This window comes from Lingula anatina, chromosome 1, assembly GCF_051362555.1.
Source record: "Lingula anatina isolate TDL-2025a chromosome 1, LinAna3.0, whole genome shotgun sequence".
In the NCBI taxonomy this organism is placed as follows: Eukaryota; Metazoa; Brachiopoda; class Lingulata; order Lingulida; family Lingulidae; genus Lingula; species Lingula anatina.
The window spans coordinates 7096561-7117729 of record NC_141767.1 but is presented as its reverse complement, the minus strand read 5'-3'; the positions used below and the strand labels follow the sequence as shown (position 1 = coordinate 7117729).

The window sequence follows — 21169 nt, the reverse complement described above, 5'->3', positions numbered from 1 at the left end:
TATATTTTGAGTGCCCTTAAGTGTCTGCTGTCACGCTTCATCAATAATAAATCGAAGACAATCTGCGAAAATCTCATACGGATGAGTATATCATAAAGTATTTCAAACCAAACTTACAATTACTGATGATTTGAAAATATAATTCAGCCAAAATAATTTCCAGATAAAGGCCATTTCCCAGTTAATTACTGTGGGTAAAAATGGATTATGACATATCCGACTCGTATATTACAGACATGGGTGAAATACATCGAGTTTCAAAGTATTAAGGAACCCTGTGTTTTCGAATACCGATTTGTATCTACCCAGCATATCTCTGCCATTGAAGATGGCAAAGGGGTACTGGTTATGGAAGTGTTTCCAACAGACCGTATCTCAGGGTGCGGGGTTTTTTTTTAAGGGGGGGGGGGGGGGGGGTCAACGGGGGATGCTTCTTCAAACATAAACCATGCACCCCGGTGCTTCCATTAGCTGTCAACTAGAGCTGAATCGATATTTTATCTATGCCATCACAATACCACCACTCAACATTCTTGGCGGCATAGGGGGCGATTTTTCTGCCTTATCCAGTTCAAACAAAAGCAAATTTCGTCATTGACAACCAAAATGCATGGTCTGAATATCTCAGGGTCTGAGTTGTTTGGGAGGGTGATTCATTGGCGAATGCTTCCTCTGTTCTGACAAGAACAATGCACTCAGGTACTTTCATTAACTACCAACTAGAACTTGATCGATACTTATTTTTAAAAAGTCAATTTTCTTTATTAGTTTTCTTGGCTGCTTTTGTAACGCTTATCGAGTTGTGCATACAATAGATTGCGCTGTAATATAATGTTTTTTCATATAAATTGTGCCTGACGTAGCATGGGACGTTGAAATTATACCATCAGAAATGTGGAAACAAATGGTGCATTTCGCTTCAAAGCTTTGCAACCTGTAAGTATGCGTAAAAATAGAGTAGATATGAAAATTATAAATTCGACAACTTTTACTTTAGATTGAATAGATAGAATAGATAGATAATTAAAAAATCTAACCAGATACATTTTTAACTAGCCACTGATATAATTGACCTTACTTACTATCCAGACATTTGACGAATTTGATGTAAAATTTGTTCATTCTATAAGAATTTAATGAATTTGTCACTATGACTTTCGGCATCATATCAGCTTAAAAGCTGCTTTTCCCGACATCTTGCACACATATACAGCCGTGTAAAATTGTGCTAAGCATTAAATAAAATATTCTGAACAACGAGAATCTCCTTACAATGACCGGTTTTTGTAGCCGTAAAACAAAGCAGGGCAGAAGGTTAGGAACATTCCATTCTTTTCAAAGTGAATAAGTATATAATTTTTGGTGCAATCATATTATTTCCAAACCTTCTCAGCATAAAAGGCGTGTCTTCAACTATCTTCCCAACTCCATGGAAAGTGGTCGCGGTGCTGAATGTAGCAAATGCACTCTTCCATGTAGGTTCTCTTTCACTTTCCTCCTCGTTCCCTTTGATGTCCGTGTCTATAACATTGACACCGTAGTTGTAAGTCTCGTTTAATTTTTTCTTGACTTCAGCCAGATTGTCAAGTTCCATTTTCCGATCCCTCTGAAAAAATCAAATATGATTAATATGTGTCATAATTATTTGACCGTGCTCACAGGTATATTGGCGGTTACGGCTCCTTTTCAAATTTCTGATTTTTCAGGTAACTTTCTACTTACGGTTATTCTGAACTATTGCTTTCGACACTCTTCAACTTGCGGGGGATCGATTTTGATAGGCGACTTTAGGAGTTTTGGGGCTCTTTTCCAATAAAACTATCATTCTACCTAGATCGTTCCAACCCCGCGGGGTCTGATTTACAGATATATAATCACCAGCTTTTCTGTATTATACTCAACGCCAGGAGGAGGCGTGTTAATATGTTAATCTGATTTCATTGGAGTTGAATCTATCTACGTAGAACTTAAGTTTCACTGGGAATGAGCCCTTAGTTTTAAGAAGATAGTTCGCCATCGGACCTGAAGTTTATGCATTTGATTTGCGATATGCACCTATAAATCTGCGTTTTATGGAGAATCTGAAAGTTGGCTTACTCCGGTTCGGTCATCAAAGCAAACTATGATTGTCTTGACAATTTATCATTTAGTTATCACAACTACATGTAATTAAATGTGTGCCAATCATTCGTTAAACGGTTTTACGTCAATATCGTAATGTCGACTTTTTAAGTCATTGGCTACTCATTTTCATCAGCCTAAGCCACATCAAAGGATATAACGTAGATGCAATCTTGTGATTTTGAAATGAAAAAATATCAATCAAAATAACAGTTTTACTTACTTGATGAAAACTGGTTAGTTATGGCAAAAAACGATGCACAACACTGCGCCTATGGCAATGAGAAATATGGTCACTATCCTACACTATCCTAGCTTTAATGGTGCGTATGTTAAGCTTAAATAATATATTAAGTACTACAATCATGTAGTAGATCCAATCATCTTTTGTTTTTTAACATGTCAAGAATAGTAAGATAAAATCTAATGCTATTCAAAATTGATATTCATATTTGTTTTTGCTGTGATACTAATCGTATCAGATTTAGACAATATTTAATTTCCATTTGTTCAGTGCATTTCAATAGTGGCTGAACATTGTTCGGCCGGATGGGCTATGTTGCGGTTTTAGTCTCTGTGACATGTGTCCTGGTTTCAACCCCATCAGTGCAGGAAATATTTATCGACATTTCTGACTCGGATACCAAATGGAAAGAGATTTCAACGATTTTTTAATGGTCCCAGAGACTTTATCAGATATACAAAAATTGTACATTAAGCCATTTGCATCAGTGCCAGAGAGAGGTAATCTTACGTTCAAAAACATTACGATTACCCGGTATGTTTGAACAATCCAGGCACCGGTCTTTTCTGAAACTTTGCTAGATTTGTTTTGCTAATGTGACCAGCTCTGGCCGATCTTTATATCTGAAATGAAGGAGGGGGGCATGGCAGTCTATATTATTGATATTCGTTTAAAACTTATCCAGTTAGAAATGGTACTAATCATCGATACCAAGTGCAAGGACTTGTCTAGCAATGATTTGCATACAGGAAAAAATTCTGGCCCATTCCTCTTGAAGAATGTTAAATTGGGCGCCGAAATTCATGATTCCTTTAAAATTCTTTGTCACTCTTGTAATTGTGGTTGATCAGTGGAAACCAAATGAAAATGCAACTCTGTTGTCAGACTGACCAAAATATACACACGATGCATTGCAATACGTGTTATAATGCCCCACTATACGGCTTATAGACTATTACACAGGTATCTACTGGAACCCTTTTTTTTTTTTTTTTTTTTTTTTGGGGGGGGGGGGGTCATTATTCACATTCCAGTAGAACAGAACCATGTTTGGCCAATTGATCAGCCAACCTGGAGGAAAAAGACTGTTCCCGAAATGACAACTAGAAAATCTCTGGCGCCATGCCTCAGAAATAAAAAAAAAAAATATATCCTGCATGCAGCGACAATGCGGCTGGCAGGTATTGATAGTTTTAGAAACATGCGCACCAAGTAACCGCCTGCAGAAACCATGATTGACAGACATGTGGCCGCCAGCTTAATAGTTACGGACGATGTTGAGTGATTACATTTACAGCCAACCTTATTAATTCTAATGAGTTCATAATCCCGCTAATCTTATAAATATTTTGTGCATTAAACCAGCAAAGTATTAGCACCCGTGATGCCATATTTTAGAAAATTAAGGATTTTTGAATCTCAGCTTAATACATGTAGATGCAAACGTAATGTTATTAAATTAAATTACATGCTGGTCATAAAGTGAGAAGCTCAAAATAGCACAGTATTTCACTGCAATATTTACCTGTGTGGTAGCTAGATTCTGGAATCACCAATACCCCGGTTTCTATATGCAGCGTGTCTCAGTACGTGATTACCAAACCATCCACTCGATTCTGCAATTCATTTTTACTCTTGCGGGAAATTTGATTTGCTTGTATAAGACATTAAGACAACGAGTTAACTGAGTAAATGCTGCTTCGAAGCGAGTTTGGGACTTATAATATTGGGTAACCACAACAGCCAATCATTGCATCATTGCGTTTTGACAATGGTTAATAACCAAGGTTGTGCCAATGACACCAGCAGCCAATTTCCCGATTGTTTTCATTCATAATTGATAATAATACGGAGACAGTTAAGACATTTAATATGTAAGCCACTTTATAAATCTTTATTGATTTCATAGGCCTACACAAAATCTACCTGGAAACGAAATGGAACTGTTTGCAGCCATTGCACGAACGTGATAAAAAACAATCCAGGGAATAACAAAAAGGCTTCATCTCCCATAAAACAACCATCATCTAGAGGTTCAGAAAGGTGATACCACCTCCGGGTATTGTAACACCAGCTGGAGTAAGCACATTTGTATGGAAAACAAAAAAGGCGGCATCGTCTCCAGTGTTCTACAAAGTTCTACAAAAGGCAGTAAACAAGAGTTCTTAATTTTTTCTTGAAAATTACAGTTTATAACCAAATCACGGGGAAACGTAAAAGGTCAAATCCAAGGTTCCAGTAAGATTGGTAAATGGTTCAATGGTAAATATAAGACCTTGGATATTTGCGAACAAAGGTAAATTTCAAGGTCATAACTACAATGTAGATTGCCAGTATATGACTTCCTAGTATTAGAGTTAAAAGTAACTATGGGTATTTCCCTGCTAATATTGGAGTATTTCACATTTTATTTTCATTACTGAATATTGCAACATTGTATTTTTTGATATAGCCCAACTCGTAAACTGTATGGAAAAATAACAGCATTCACAAGTACAGTACATTCCAGTGATTAAGTAGAATGGATACTGCATTCAGATTGCCCTCAAAATAATAATTTCTGGATGTAAATAATCATATATTTAAATTTGGGAAAGTTATGTTTTATTTTCACATATAATTTGATGTTTAATTTTTTATGGCCTTATTTCCCTAAGGCTAATATGATTGGGCATCAATATTTTATTCTTTGCTAGTAAGTAATAAAATCATCTTGCTATATAGTAACATACTGTAAATATATTGGAACATACTGATATGCACACCTTTACGAAAATTTCTTATAGGACCCTATAAGAAATTGTGCACATACTGATATTTCACATGTACATAAATATTGATATGTAAGCATTCATAAATGTATCAAAAACTTAGAATTATACTTAATTTAATAATATTAATTCCAATAAATGTGAAAAACACTGGCAAACATGACATTTCCTTAACATTTCTCTTCAGGATTGCCAAGGCAATTCAAACATAAACATTTTTTTTCTTAAAAAAATAAAAGGATTATGTTGATAAATACATTTCATCAGAACACTTACCAGTCCTGTGTTGTTTTATATACAGAAAACATTTTGCATCATTCAAATTTGATTAGTCTTCAAAGACATATGAAACTTTCCTTACATCTCAAATATTTATAAGATTAAATATTAACTGAATTCAGTTCAATCGACTCCATCTTGTCAATTATATAACCTCGATTTCATGTAGATCATTGTTGATTATACTTAACTTGTACTGCTGCATGTACATATATATGGTATCTATAAAAATTCTAAAATATCCTCAGAAATGCTGGCTGTAAGTAATTGTGCTTTACGCTTTAATGATAATACACTGTATTCTTGCCACTGCTTAAAATGTTAAGTAAAATTCATGCTGTCTATTGCTTGCAACTTGGGGTCTATCAAAGTACTGTTATTATTATCTATGCAATTTGGAAATGTGCTGACTTTCAAAACTGACCTTCCTTTTGACTAAACAGAGATTCTGAACAAATTTGAAGTAAAACAAAAATGCAGTCTGGCAATTATGGAGTGAACATGCACAGCCGAAATAATGCAAAAAAGATGCATTAAATCAACAACCATCTTAAAAATAATCGTATCACATTGATTTTAACAAAAAGGAAACTGCCTCCCTTTGCATGCAAAGCCACAGAACAAATTTGAAGTACATCAAAAATTTGGTTTGGTACAAATCTCCCCAAAATAATTAAAAAAAAAAAAAATGTAAAAATGATCTGACCATGCTGATTTTCAAAGACAAAGAACCTGTTTAGGATCTATGATTTAAGCGTCCCCTTAGACTAAATAACTTCTAATTAGCAATGTTTTTTTAAAGACCTTTTTAATCACATCAATCCTTAGTTCCTGTGTTTGATGAATAACTTGATTCCATGTACAGCTCTCATGACCATATCAGGCTTGTAAAGATACTGGTGAGTGGGATCCAAAGTCAGCTCAAAACTGAAATCACAAGATAAACTAGAGGATCAGAGAGGCGATACCGCCTCCGAATATTGTACCACCAGCTGGAGCAAGCGCATTCGTATAGACCCCCACATACACAAAATAAGGGACACAGCCACCAGTCTTTTGCTTGACAAGCTGTAAAAATGCAATCAACAAGAATTTTCAAAATATGCAAAAAAAATATATCAAAAGTTCATCAAAAGGTAGGTGAAAGGTCAATTTCACAGTAAGATTGCCAGTATATGACTTCCTATTCAACTTCAAAAGTAACTTTGGACCTATCTCTGCCAGTTTGGGAGATAAAAGAGAAGCAAAATTTGCAAAGTTCAGTTCATGGTGAAAAGTAGGTCAACGGTCAATTTCAAGGTCACATTTAGATTGCCAGTGTATGACTTCCTATTCTAGTTCAATAGTAACTATGGACCTATCTCTGCCAGTTTTGGAGATAAAAGGGCAGCAAAATTTGCAGAGTTCAGTTCATGGTAAAAAGTAGGTCAAAGGTAAATTTCAAGGTCACATTTAGATTGCCAGTATATGACTTCCCATTCAAGTTCAATAGTAACTATGGACCTATCTCTGCCAGTTTGGGAGATAAAAGGGCAGCAAAATTTGCAAAGTTCAGTTCATGGTGAAAAGTAGGTCAAAGGTCAATTTCAAGGTCACATTTAGATTGCTAGTATATGACTTCCCATTCAAGTTCAATAGTAACTATCGACCTATCTCTGCCAGTTTGGGAGATAAAAGGGCAGCAAAATTTGCAAAGTTCAGTTCATGGTGAAAAGTAGGTCAAAGGTCAATTTCAAGGTCACATTTAGATTGCTAGTATATGACTTCCCATTCAAGTTCAATAGTAACTATGGACCTATCTCTGCCAGTTTGGGAGATAAAAGGGAAGCAAAATTTGCAAAGTTCAGTTCATGGTGAAAAGTAGGTCAAAGGTCAATTTCAAGGTCACATTTAGATTGCCAGTATATGACTTCCTATTCAAATTCAATAGTAACTATGGACCTATCTCTGCCAGTTTTGGATATGAAAGGGAAGCAAAATTTGCAAAATTCAGTTCATGGCGAAAAGAAGGTCAAAGGTCAATTTCAAGGTCACATTTAGATTGCCAGTGTATGACTTTCTATTCAAGTTCAATAGTAACTATGGACCTATCTCTGCCAGTTTTGGAGATAAAAGGGAAGCAAAATTTGGAAAGTTCAGTTCATGGTGAAAAGTAGGTCAAAGGTCAATTTCAAGGTCACATTTAGATTGCAAGTGTATGACTTCCTATTCAAGTTCAATAGAAACTATGGACCTATCTCTGCCAGTTTTGGAGATAAAAGGGAAGCAAAATTTGCAAAGTTCAGTTCATGGTGAAAAGTAGGTCAAAGGTCAATTTCAAGGTCACATTTGGATTGCCAGTATATGACTTCCTATTAAAGTTCAATAGTAACTATGGACCTATCTCTGCCAGTTTTGGAGATAAAAGGGCAGCAAAATTTGCAAAGTTCAGTTCATGGTGAAAAGTAGGTCAAAGGTCAATTTCAAGGTCACATTTGGATTGCCAGTATATGACTTCCTATTAAAGTTCAATAGTAACTATGGACCTATCTCTGCCAGTTTGGGAGATAAAAGGGAAGCAAAATTTGCAAAGTTCAGTTCATGGTGAAAAGTAGGTCAAATGTCAATTTCAAGGTCACATTTGGATTGCCAGTATATGACTTTCTATTAAAGTTCAATAGTAACTATGGACCTATCTCTGCCAGTTTTGGGAGATAAAAGGGCAGCAAAATTTGCAAAGTTCAGTTCATGGTGAAAAGTAGGTCAAATGTCAATTTCAAGGTCACATTTGGATTGCCAGTATATGACTTCCTATTAAAGTTCAATAGTAACTATGGACCTATCTCTGCCAGTTTGGGAGATAAAAGGGCAGCAAAATTTGCAAAGTTCAGTTCATGGTGAAAAGTAGGTCAAAGGTCAATTTCAAGGTCACATTTAGATTGCCAGTATATGACTTCCCATTCAAGTTCAATAGTAACTATGGACCTATCTCTGCCAGTTTTGGAGATAAAAGGGAAGCAAAATTTGGAAAGTTCAGTTCATGGTGAAAAGTAGGTCAAAGGTCAATTTCAAGGTCACATTTAGATTGCAAGTGTATGACTTCCTATTCAAGTTCAATAGAAACTATGGACCTATCTCTGCCAGTTTTGGAGATAAAAGGGAAGCAAAATTTGCAAAGTTCAGTTCATGGTGAAAAGTAGGTCAAAGGTCAATTTCAAGGTCACATTTGGATTGCCAGTATATGACTTCCTATTAAAGTTCAATAGTAACTATGGACCTATCTCTGCCAGTTTTGGAGATAAAAGGGCAGCAAAATTTGCAAAGTTCAGTTCATGGTGAAAAGTAGGTCAAATGTCAATTTCAAGGTCACATTTGGATTGCCAGTATATGACTTTCTATTAAAGTTCAATAGTAACTATGGACCTATCTCTGCCAGTTTTGGGAGATAAAAGGGCAGCAAAATTTGCAAAGTTCAGTTCATGGTGAAAAGAAGGTCAAATGTCAATTTCAAGGTCACATTTGGATTGCCAGTATATGACTTCCTATTAAAGTTCAATAGTAACTATGGACCTATCTCTGCCAGTTTTGGAGATAAAAGGGCAGCAAAATTTGCAGAGTTCAGTTCATGGTAAAAAGTAGGTCAAAGGTAAATTTCAAGGTCACATTTAGATTGCCAGTATATGACTTCCCATTCAAGTTCAATAGTAACTATGGACCTATCTCTGCCAGTTTGGGAGATAAAAGGGCAGCAAAATTTGCAAAGTTCAGTTCATGGTGAAAAGTAGGTCAAAGGTCAATTTCAAGGTCACATTTAGATTGCCAGTATATGACTTCCCATTCAAGTTCAATAGTAACTATGGACCTATCTCTGCCAGTTTGGGAGATAAAAGGGCAGCAAAATTTGCAAAGTTCAGTTCATGGTGAAAAGTAGGTCAAAGGTCAATTTCAAGGTCACATTTAGATTGCCAGTATATGACTTCCCATTCAAGTTCAATAGTAACTATGGACCTATCTCTGCCAGTTTGGGAGATAAAAGGGCAGCAAAATTTGCAAAGTTCAGTTCATGGTGAAAAGTAGGTCAAAGGTCAATTTCAAGGTCACATTTAGATTGCCAGTATATGACTTCCCATTCAAGTTCAATAGTAACTATGGACCTATCTCTGCCAGTTTGGGAGATAAAAGGGCAGCAAAATTTGCAAAGTTCAGTTCATGGTAAAAAGTAGGTCAAAGGTCAATTTCAAGGTCACATTTAGATTGCCAGTATATGACTTCCTATTCAAATTCAATAGTAACTATGGACCTATCTCTGCCAGTTTTGGATATGAAAGGGAAGCAAAATATGCAAAGTTTAGTTCATGGTGAAAAGTAGTCAGGGGGCTCAGTCCAAAATTTTCCAGAATTGTGCAAAAGATGATAACAGCATGAAATTTTCCACGATGAATGACCATTGGGTGTTTGTCAACCCCCTGATCCAAAATAGATGAACACCCAATGGTTATTCATCGGAAAAAGTTTCTTGCTTTTATCATCTATTGCACAATTCTGGAAAAAATTTGGACTGAGCCACCTGACTATACCGTACTGCACATTTTGCTTTCACCACCAATATGTACATTTTGATAGCGTAACTCGAAAACCGTTTGGAATACAAAAAAACGGAGACCACCTCCAGTGTTGGGCTTTACATGCTCTACAAAATGCAAATAAGAATGGGTCTCTAGCGTTAACGGTTCCCGAATTAGAGACAGTTTTCAGTTTCGGCATCTTATGGCCGTTACTCCAGTGAAAATGCACCGATTGACCCCAAATTCACGGAGATGAAAGATGACCTGAAGGGTAACACTTTCCAATAATATTATTGGTTAAGTCTGTGTGGTGTCTGAATAACAGGGCAAAAAAAATTTTTTTTCATAAAAAATATTATTTTTTTGAAAATTGTGGCCCGTTTCACCTTGAAGTAAAGGTCAAAGGTCAAATCCAAGGGCATATTTGAAATCTACACATATGACTTTTGGAAAGCCGTCCGTAGAAATTTTTCCCATAACCCCTTCCGTAGGGTAGATAATTAGCATTTAATTTTGCCATTTTTGGACAAGGGTGCATTGCAATGAGTGCCACACCCAGACCCCAATACCGGCAAAGCCCAAATTTTACGTGGAACGAGCTGAGATTATAGGTGACCTAAATCCAAGAGATGGGTACGGGGGCCCTTACCGTCTAGGAGGAGAAGCGGTAACGGTAGCCGTCTGGCGGGGCCGGCGGAGCCGGTGGAACGATCCGGACGAGACCGAAACCATGTGTACTGCCAGCGCTAACGCTGGTGGTACAATAAAAAAGATGATAATAATAACTAGAGGATCAGAAAGGGGATACCACCTCCGGGTATTGAAGCACCAGCTGGATAAGCACATTCATATGAAAAAAAGGGACACTACCTCCAGTGTTGTGCTTGAAAAGTTCTACAAAATGTAATAAACAAGAGTTCTCAATTTTTTTGTATTCAAGTTCAATAGTAACTACGGGTGTATCTCTACCAGCTTTGTATATATAAGGGCCAGAAAATTTATTTAAAGAGGGTAAAACATGCAAAGTGGGATTATCAAACAGTTCCACAGTATTCCATGGGACTTGTCCCATGTCTTCTGAGAATTTGTTTTCATCAACGTCTTTATAGGAACTGTATTCAAGTTCAATAGTAGTTATGGGCATAATTTTGGAGTATTTCATATTTTATTTTCACAACTGAATATTGTAACACTGTATTTTTGATACAGCGCAACTCTTTAACTGTATCGAAAACAAAAAAATTCATTGCAGTTTACATTCTGGGAGCAGTCCTGTTAATGATGTAACTTCCATTTAAGCCATTTTAATAGATAAGCTTTTATTTTAGTCTTGCAGGCTTTATGACAGTTTACAATTTCCATAATTTTCCCCGGACTTTCCTTTGTGGGGTCTTCCTTGCCCAGTGTGCTTGGGCTCCTGCCAATAGGTTATGGCCTCTTCGCAACACCACAAAAAAAATTTGTGCAAAAACGTTTGTCATTAAAAATCTTTTCTGATTCATTGCATCATAATTTTTAAGATGAGGAGTCGCATTGAATATATGATAATTATATCTTTTTAATTCTTTGGGCCATAACATTTAATACAGGCAGCAATTTGTTACATTGTTAAAAAGATTAGATTGAACAACCAATATTCTTTGTTCCCTTTTTTCTTGTTGTGAATGATACTACGAAAGTTTGTGGTACACTGGGATGGAAAAGACAAAAATAATGAAATGACTGCAAGTCTATTGAAAACAATAAATTTGGTTACCTTTGAACAGTCTTGCCCAGCATCACTTTCAGCTCATTCATAGCAAAATTCTGTCCAATACAATTCCTGGAATATTCAACATCGAAAATCAAGTTTTTTTTTCCCCCCTAGAATGCTTTATTCCAACTTTTCTTCTCTTGCCTAAAAAATTATGACAATTTATCAAGTTATCTATTAAGGAAAGTAGTGTTTTATTGCCATTTCTCTAACTCACCTTGGACCTGCAGAAAAAGGAACAAAGGAAAAGGGGTCTGTTTTCTTGGCATCTGTGTTTAAGAAGCGTTCTGGTCTGAATTCCTAAAATAATAATTTTTTTACGAAACATTACACTTCCATTGACACTGATTGTTACACTGCTTTTTCCAAGAGGAAATGGAAAACAGGGATGAGACAGGAAGGGGGGGGGGGGTAAAAATATTTCAGTAACAAGGCTACATGTATCTCCAGCCATCATTTGGAAAGCTGTTAGCCTCAAAAGATGGCCCATACTTCCAAAGACATCTGGACAGCTTACAAAAATGTTGGGTTGGTTGGATGGACTCCCTTGGGTATGTTCAGTATTTATATGCTTATCAAGTAAAAATTAGCAAAAAGGAAGCTTGGCATATGAATACTACATTATGAATTCATCCAAGGAAGTCTGCTTCAAACACCAGATAGTGACAACCAGCAAGCCCCATATCACATGAGACTAAAATTATGAGTTAAAACCTGTAGGGTTAACTGTTAAGTGATAAGGACGAAACTCTTGGCGCTGGGAAAGTCTTTTTAGAAAACAATATAAAAATGCACTCAAAACAAAGTGAATTACACACGTTACTGATGTCCAACAATAGACTGTAATTCCACATAACATCAGCTTTACTCATTGCCTCACTACACCGCACTGGACAGCCTGACATTATTTCTGACACCACTCTCTTCCAAATTCCACAAAATAATATTTGATTTCATGCTAAGCCATGAGACTTAAAGCTAACTTGGACAATTCCCATTAAAATATTTCTGTATTTCCTCTTCACCAACACCCTTCACAAAGTTACCAAGTTATGCATCACATAAATCATTTTTATCTTCAAAGTTACATCTTTCAAGTACCTACTGTACCATATGAGCAAAAATGTTCATTAGCTTGGTAGTTGGATCATACATGATCATTCATGTACCTACCATATGGTCTGGGAACACAACAGGGTTATGATTCATTTGATGGATGCAGATATCAATCTTTGTTCCAACTGGCACAACATGCCCATCAATCGTCAGCTCCTGGGTCAGCGTACGCGCAATTAAAGGAACAGGAGAGTGCATGCGCATAGACTCCTTCAGAAATGCACTCAAGTAAGGCATACCATCGTGCAAATCATTCCTGCAATAATGATTCAATTTTTTTTTCATAAATTTTTTACTGGCAGCTTTTTCTTTTGCTTTATTTTTATATTTATTTTTTCCATTATTCATCTCAATGACAGTTAGTACATAGGAATTTCCTAAATATTTAAAAACATTTTTGTTTTTTTGCTCGAAATTCCTTCTTTTTTATCTATGACCATAATTACAAAAAAAAAAAAATCACTGAAGTTTCAATTTTCTTTTTTTCCTCCTTACCAAGTAAATTCTTTATTCTCTCTTTCAGCAAGCAAATTGTCAACTTCTGCTTGAACTTTTTTCTGGTGGTCTGGATATTTAGCCAGGGAGTACAAAGTCCACGCAAGAGCACTGGCAGTTGTGTCATGGCCTGAATATATATATTACGTACATATATAGTTGAAAAAAAAAATTCAATTTCTTTCACGTGCAGCATACATAGTAAAAAAAAAAACAAAATCACTAAAAATTTGGTCCTTGATATATATATAAAGTGATGCATTTGGCATCACCATTAATATCTGACATGCCTTTCCCTAACATTCAATACAACAATAAACATCCAAAATGTCCTCAGGCCTGCCTTGTCATATTAATCAAAATTATCAGTATTCTGTTACATTAATTTGTGAATTGAGAATATCTCACATTACCTCTAAAAAGGAAAGTGTCTGCCTCAGCTCTGATGTCTGAATCTGACAACCCGACACCATTTTCATCTCTCGCCATCAGCAGTATGTCCAAAAAGTCCAGTTTCTTTCCTTGTCCCCCAACATTGGATTTCTAAATTTCATAACACAATCATGATTAAATCCTTGCACACATCACACCTGATCTTTTTATTTCATTCTTTTGTTACAACAATATGTATTGTAATAGGCAGCTATTTGGCAAATTATTTTTCTTAATACTAATAAGTTACAGCAATCCTTATGTAACTGGATTCAAATAAGATTTTTTGGGAAAAGACTTAGCAATTGTGTGGCTTCTATACTGTATCATACCCCAGGTCTTAGAAAGAAAAGAAAAAATACAAGCTTCAATTACCAACTGTTCTTTCCTCTTTTCAATGATACTTTCAGTTACACCATGTACATAATGTAAAAGACACTTGTTTTCTTTTCCATCAGGTGTCAGATAGAACACAAAATCAAACCAGAGATGCGGATTACTGAAATGTATAACATTTCCAAACATATAAATGACTAAACAAAACTAGAGGATCAGAGAGGCGATACCGCCTCCAAATATTGTACCACCAGCTGGAGCAAGCGCATTCGTATAGACCCCCACATACACAAAATAAGGGACACAGCCACCAGTTTTGTGCTTGACAAGCTGTAAAAATGCAATCAACAAGAATTTTTAAACTATTGCAAAAAATATATATGGTACAATCAAATTTAAATTCTTCGTAAGGTAGGTCAAGGGTCAATTTCAAGGTCACAGTAAATTGCCAGTATATGACTTGAATCCAGTTTTGGAGATAAAAGGGAAGCAAAATTTGCAAAATTCAGTTCATGGTGAAAAGTAGGTCAAGGTCAATTTCAAGGTCACATTTAGATTGCCAGTATATGACTTTCTATTCAAGTTCAATAGTAACTATCGACCTATCTCTGCCAGTTTTAGAGATAAAAGGGAAGCAAAATTTGCAAAGTTCAGTTTATGGTGAAAAGTAGGACAAAGGTCAATTTTAATGTCACATTTATAATGCCAGTATATGACTTCCTATTCAAGTTCAATAGTAACTACGGAGCTATCTCAGCCAGTTTTGGAGATAAAAGGAAAGCAAAATTTGCAAAATTCAGTTCATGGTGTAAAGTAGGTCAAAGGTCAATTTTAAGGTCACATTTAGATTGCCAGTATATGACTTCCTTTTCAAGTTCAATAGTAACTATGGACCTATCTCAGCCAGTTTTGGAGATAAAAGGGAAGCAAAATTTGCAAAATTCAGTTCATGGTGTAAAGTAGGTCAAAGGTCAATTTTAAGGTCACATTTAGATTGCCAGTATATGACTTCCTTTTCAAGTTCAATAGTAACTATGGACCTATCTCTGCCAGTTTTGGAGATAAAAGGGAAGCAAAATTTGCAAAATTCAGTTCATGGTGTAAAGTAGGTCAAAGGTCAATTTTAAGGTCACATTTAGATTGCCAGTATATGACTTCCTTTTCAAGTTCAATAGTAACTATGGACCTATCTCTGCCAGTTTTGGAGATAAAAGGGAAGCAAAATTTGCAAAGTTCAGTTTATGGTAAAAAAGTAGGTCAAAGGTCAATTTCAAGGTCACATTTAGATTGCCAGTATATGACTTCCTTTTCAAGTTCAATAGTAACTATGGACCTATCTCTGCCAGTTTTGGAGATAAAAGGAAAGCAAAATTTGCAAAATTCAGTTCATGGTGTAAAGTAGGTCAAAGGTCAATTTTAAGGTCACATTTAGATTGCCAGTATATGAATTCCTATTCAAGTTCAATAGTAACTACGGACCTATCTCAGCCAGTTTTGGAGATAAAAGGAAAGCAAAATTTGTAAAATTCAGTTCATGGTGTAAAGTAGGTCAAAGGTCAATTTTAAGGTCACATTTAGATTGCCAGTATATGACTTCCTATTCAACTTCAATAGTAACTATGGACCTATCTCAGCCAGTTTTGGAGATAAAAGGGAAGAAAAATTTGCAAAGTTCAGTTTATGGTGAAAAGTAGGTCAAAGGTCAATTTTAATGTCACATATAGATTGCCAGTATATGACTTCCTATTCAAATTCAATAGTAACTACGGACCTATCTCTGCCAGTTTTGGAGATAAAAGGAAAGCAAAATTTGCAAAATTCAGTTCATGGTGTAAAGTAGGTCAAGGTCAATTTTAAGGTCACATTAAGATTGCCAGTATATGACTTCCTATTCAAGTTCAATAGTAACTATGGACCTATCTCTGCCAGTTTTGGAGATAAAAGGGAAGAAAAATTTGCAAAGTTCAGTTCATGGTGAAAAGTAGGTCAAAGGTAAATTTCAAGGTCACATTTAGATTGCCAGTATATGACTTCCTATTCAAGTTCAATAGTAACTATGGACCTATCTCTGCCAGTTTTGGAGATATAAGGGACTAGATGTTATAATTTTGGAGTTACCATAATGTGCCTTAAATTTCGTACAGAAAAAATTAATTAAAATAAAGAAAATGTCATTTTGGTCAAAATTCTTGAAATAGGAGGTGCTCTGAAGTTTCAGAAGTTCAAATTTGATGAAATAATGTCATTTTTGAACACAAGTTGTCTGCTTTGCCAAGCCTTATGTTTTATTTTTCCAGAGTTCAAAATTTATTATCCATTACCGTACTGCACATTTTGCTTTTACCACCAATATGTACTTTTTGATACAGCGTAACTCGAAAACCGTATGGAATACAAAAAAACCGAGACCACCTCCAGTGTTGGGCTTTACATGCTCTACAAAATGCAAAAAAGAATGGGTCTCTAGCATTAACGGTTCCCGAATTAGAGACAGTTTTCAGTTTCGGTATCTTATGGCCGCTACTCCCGTGAAAATGCACCGATTGACCCCAAATTCATGGAGATGAAAGATGACCTGAAGGGTAACACTTTCCAATAATATTATTGGTTAAGTCTGTGTGGTGTCTGAATAACAGGGCAAAAAAAATTTTTTTCGTAAAAAATTTCATTTTTTGGAAAATTTTGGCCCATTTGACCTTGAAGTAGAGGTCAAAGGTCAAATCCAAGGATATATTTGAAATCTACACATATGACTTTTGGAAAGCCGTCTATAGAAATTTTTCCCATAACTCCTTCCGTAGGGTAGATAATTAGCATTTAATTTTGCCATTTTTAGACAAGGGTGCATTGCAATGAGTGCCACACCCAGACCCCAATACCGACAAAGCCCAAATTTTACGTGGAACGAGTTGAGATTATAGGTGACCTAAATCCATGAGATGGGTACGGGGGCCCTTACCGTCTAGGAGGAGAAGCGGTAACGGTAGCCGTCCGGCGGAGCCGGTGGAGCCGGCGGAACGATCCGGACGGGACCGAAACCATGTGTACCGCCAGCGCTAACGCTGGTGGTACAATTAAGGAATGCAACATTTAGGTAAATTTTTATTTTGAAAGTAACATAAAAACATTTTGGCACTGTAAAAGCTGTTTACCTGTTTAGATTTCATATGATTACTTCAATGATAATAAGAAATGAAAACCAAGCACAAAAACAGTTTGCAGGATATTGACCTATACTTTGTGCCAAGTTCTTTACAGCGTTACCAGGGTATTTTTATTTGGAAATGCACATATAAATCCTCAGACACACAATTAGTCTCAGAAGTGTACATAAAATTATGTCACAGAGTACAGAATAGAACAGTATGCACCCGTCTGTCAGCATCATTCTAAATTAAAGCTTTGTGATTGATCAGCTCCCAGTCTACGCCAATATAACTTTGGCTTCTGTACTAGACTTTCAAGCATTTAGGATCTAATGATGGGCTAGTGACTAGTCCTACTAGCCAGCTGGTGTCTCTCTCTGTGGGCAACTGCTATGGGTTAGTCTGAATAGGTAGCTATAGGCATTAGCCCAAGACAGTTGCCCATTGCAAATTTAATTCACAGTAAATTGAATTCATGTCAACCTGGTATTCAAACTTACAAGAATCTGTGCATTGCATGCCTACTTAAGGTAACAACTGCATCGTGGTATGGGTGATCATCACTGTAAATTATAAATAAATAATAACATTGTTAAATAATATAAGTTAAATTCATTTGACACAAACTTACTAATATTTTTAAATTCTAATGTAAATTTTATTTACATTTTAATGAAAAAATATCAGACAAGAACAGTTGAATCAATTCAGCAGCTACATGTGCAATGAATAATGTGCTTGTCATATCCTTTTTGGACTGTTTGAGGGCACAGTAACATTTTGTCTATCAAAACTACCACAATGACCATAACCTACTGACCCTTGCCCCAGCAAATCTGTATTGCATGAGAAGGCACAATTCATAATAACTTCCAAAGTAGCCATGCTGGCCAGGGGGCTTACATCCACACTGTTCCCTTGGTGGGCAGCTGTGGAAAACTTGGCCTAGAAAAAGGTTAGTAACAATACAGTAAAAGTTTGAATGGCAGATAAAAAACAACAAGATAAAAATTTGAAATTAAACTACAATAATTTAAGCTTTAAGTATATAGAAATAAGTTTTCTTGTGCAAATTATCACAAACACTCCTATTTTTTTAGGAAACAAAAGATTCTTTAATAGGAAAAATCAAACAAAGATGAACAACAATGTATTTTGATAAATATTTCCTGATCATTCAATTTTGTTGTCATGTTGAAACAAACACCAAGGATCAAAAAAAAAAAAAATTTAAAACGTGCAGCATATACCTTTTATTTCTGTACTGGGTAGATTAAGGGCAATTCCTCTATTTTTAAAAGTGTAAAATGCATTAGTTGTACATTAAGACTAAGTTTGAACTTGAATATCCAAATAATTATTGTACAAATGTTAAAATAAAATGAGAATTAGTCTAAGTATGCCATTTCTTTTTTATTTGTGAGTAGATATTAGTTTTTCTATTAATCAATGTTATGTTCTCACCATTAATTTTTCAGCAGTCTCATGGTACTTCTTGACGTAGTTTTGGAGTACGTCAAAATGAAAGCCATGGGTCAGCAGACGCCGACTTCTTTTCCATTTTTCACCACTGCTTAACAGCAAACCACAACCTGAACAAAAGGCAATACTCTCAAGCATTATTTCAAATCAATTCCAAATAAGTCTTGATCTAAAAAAATAACACTGAGGAAACACCTCAACATAATATCTCTAAATGTGATCAGTACCCTCTAGCCTTGCTCTGTCAGAGGGTACGCAGACAAAAATGCAGGAGAGGCTTCAGTACCCCAAGCTGCAGTGGTCTGTTTCCGCAAGAGGTACTAAAGAAACGTACCTGGAAAACATTTTTGCTTTCATTTTAAGGGAGATATAAACTGGGGAATCATACATAGTTGTTGACACGATCTAATAATGTTGTCCAAGATTATTTACTTTAAAAATTCATCACCATTAGGTGATTTACACACTTGTATTTCCTTTAATACAAGTTTTTTTTTTACTTACCAAGCCAGTCCAAAAGTAAATTGTAACCACCAAACCCTGGCTTTGGCTCTGCTGTTTGTAAGATACCCTTTACTGTGTCTGGGTGGACAACAGCAAGTCTGGCTTGAAAAGGACCAAACCACTGACAAAAAGCTTTTTTATATTTTTCTGTCAGGGATGAAAGGTACATAACTCCCTCTGGATTGCTTCCAGGATGCTATTTAAAAAAATAAAATAAGTGTTGAATAGAAAATTAGATAACAAAGCAGGCATATATAGCAAGGCAGCAAAGCCATCAACTGTACAGACAAATGAGTCATTTTGTCAATTTTGGTGCAATATATATATTACAGCATTACCACCATCAAACCTTTATTATGTACAACAGGTAACATGGACATTTGAAATAAGGAACTAGCATTGGGCTTCAGTTAATGTATCTTGGTCATAACTCATAAGTATAATTTTTGCTACTGAAAACCAGGTCAAATCTACTCAGGTCAATTGCCAGTAGTCTACTGTGCATGAGTGGAAGTTGTGGTCCACATGCTGTCTGGACTCGGCTGGAACGAGGAACGCAAGGCAAGTCACCCGCTCTTTACGTTTCTGACACAATTAACTGCATCGATGAAAATGAAGTCACTGAATTGGATTTTCAACCGTTTTTCATTCAAAATGCATGTTTATATTGTCATGGATACATAGTGAAAATCAACTGGAAGACCCAGTCTTTAAAAAAATTCCGCTCACGCGCAGTAGGTTACTGGCCCTTGAAAACCTCGAGTCGTAACCCGAGTAGATTTGACCTGGTTTCCGTCTGCTTAGTGGGTGTATGATTTTACACCAGTCAAACTGGCAGATAGACAGTTGGATATTAGCAAAGTGACAGCTCTGTTGATGGGAAAACTGGTTGGCTTCACATTAATGTGAGATTCTTTGCCAGAACAGTTTCCGATTGGAATGGACTCAGTGACCAACAAGTAAACAATGAAACTGTTGAAAGCTTTAGATCAGGACTACTATTTGACTAAGTTTCTCATGCGCTCTATTCTACCCGTCTACTTCATACCAGTATTGGTGTCTCTAGACGTACATGGACAGATACAGATACAGATGAGATGTAAAATAAAAATTTGAGAGCTGCCGCACTGAGGCTGGTTAGGCAACTGGTCCTCATTTCCCACTTTTTGAGGCCTTTGCTTTCATGCATTAGCACAGACAGTACATGTACATATCAGAACCATTAATAGGAGTGCTAACGCATGAATTTTCGTGCTAATGACCCCAAAAAGAAAAGATTTATGATTGAAAAATGACCCTTGTCCTTGCAGTGTCAACATCTATTTTAAAGCATAAGAAGTCATACTGTATATGTACCGATATATCCTAGCTATTCATGCTTGCAATCTTATCCCTTATATTATACTGAGTACGTGTGTACATGTATTAGGAGTGCACATGTACATGTACTGTACCTCATGAACAGTGCCAAACAGCCAATGCTTTTTAGGCCCAGGAAAGTGGCTTATTGCCTTGCAAAACGAGTTGAAAGCCACGCACCATTTTACAAACCGCCAGCATAACAAACCAAGCACAGTGGTCCATATAAAATAAACCGAAAGTGGCAAAACTGACAGAAACATTGTCGTGCGTGCCTGGTTCACGTGAAAACAGCCATGAACAGCCGGTGGAGCTGAAATGCGCAATACGACGCAATACAGCGAGAGAGAGTAAACACTGGAAAAGGTCTTTAACATTAAAACAGGTTCATATGAAAGCGAAATCGTTTAAAATCCGGTCTATGATCAGCTGTGAAGACCTGGTACATTTCCCGACAACGTTAGAGATATATATGTCAACTAAGATAACACAGAGCTGAAATTGACTCTCGAACTATGGATCTCTGGTTTTGAAACGGAGAGACATATATGCTTTTGGCCTAGTTCACCAGCTGTCACCGTTGTCAC

General features: G+C 36.1%; 2 protein-coding genes across 4 annotated transcripts in view; both read right to left on the bottom strand.

Annotated features, from left to right (window-relative positions):
• LOC106170158 (uncharacterized) overlaps positions 1-1594 on the bottom strand; it is an 8522-nt gene extending 6928 nt beyond the window's left edge. Inside the window, exon 1 of the mRNA XM_087001502.1 lies at positions 1386-1594. Coding sequence (XP_086857628.1) covers positions 1386-1594 — 209 coding nt within the window. The remainder of the gene's footprint in view (positions 1-1385) is intronic.
• Positions 406-21169, bottom strand: LOC106170190 (cytochrome P450 4F2). Of its 3 annotated transcripts, XM_087002013.1 has the most exons (13): positions 20678-21169; positions 19224-19419; positions 18702-18829; positions 18058-18182; positions 17738-17800; positions 14131-14254; positions 13737-13866; positions 13324-13453; positions 12886-13084; positions 11930-12012; positions 11716-11781; positions 6220-6342; positions 406-1606 (listed from the first exon to the last, which is right to left on the bottom strand). In XM_087002013.1, exons 1-12 carry the CDS (start codon positions 20957-20959, stop codon positions 6240-6242), a joined length of 1629 nt encoding a protein of 542 aa, XP_086858139.1. In that variant the 5' UTR covers positions 20960-21169; the 3' UTR covers positions 406-1606; positions 6220-6239. The 3 variants fall into 3 exon arrangements, with proteins under 3 accessions (XP_086858139.1, XP_013405417.2, XP_013405416.2); XM_013549963.2 differs by lacking the exon at positions 406-1606 and having other exon boundaries at positions 4245-6342; positions 20763-21169; XM_013549962.2 differs by lacking the exon at positions 406-1606 and having other exon boundaries at positions 4245-6342; positions 20678-21168.

Excerpts from the sequence above, each read along its gene's own strand:
- LOC106170190 (XM_087002013.1), bottom strand. The coding sequence starts at position 20,959 with ATGTTAAAGACCTTTTCCAGTGTTTACTCTCTCTCGCTGTATTGCGTC. Across the intron at positions 17,801-18,057 it reads ACAGATTTGCTGGGGCAAGG|TGATGATCACCCATACCACG; the intron begins GTCAGTAGGTTA and ends TATAATTTACAG. Across the intron at positions 13,867-14,130 it reads AAAAGAGGAAAGAACAGTTG|AAATCCAATGTTGGGGGACA; the intron begins GTAATTGAAGCT and ends TATGAAATTTAG.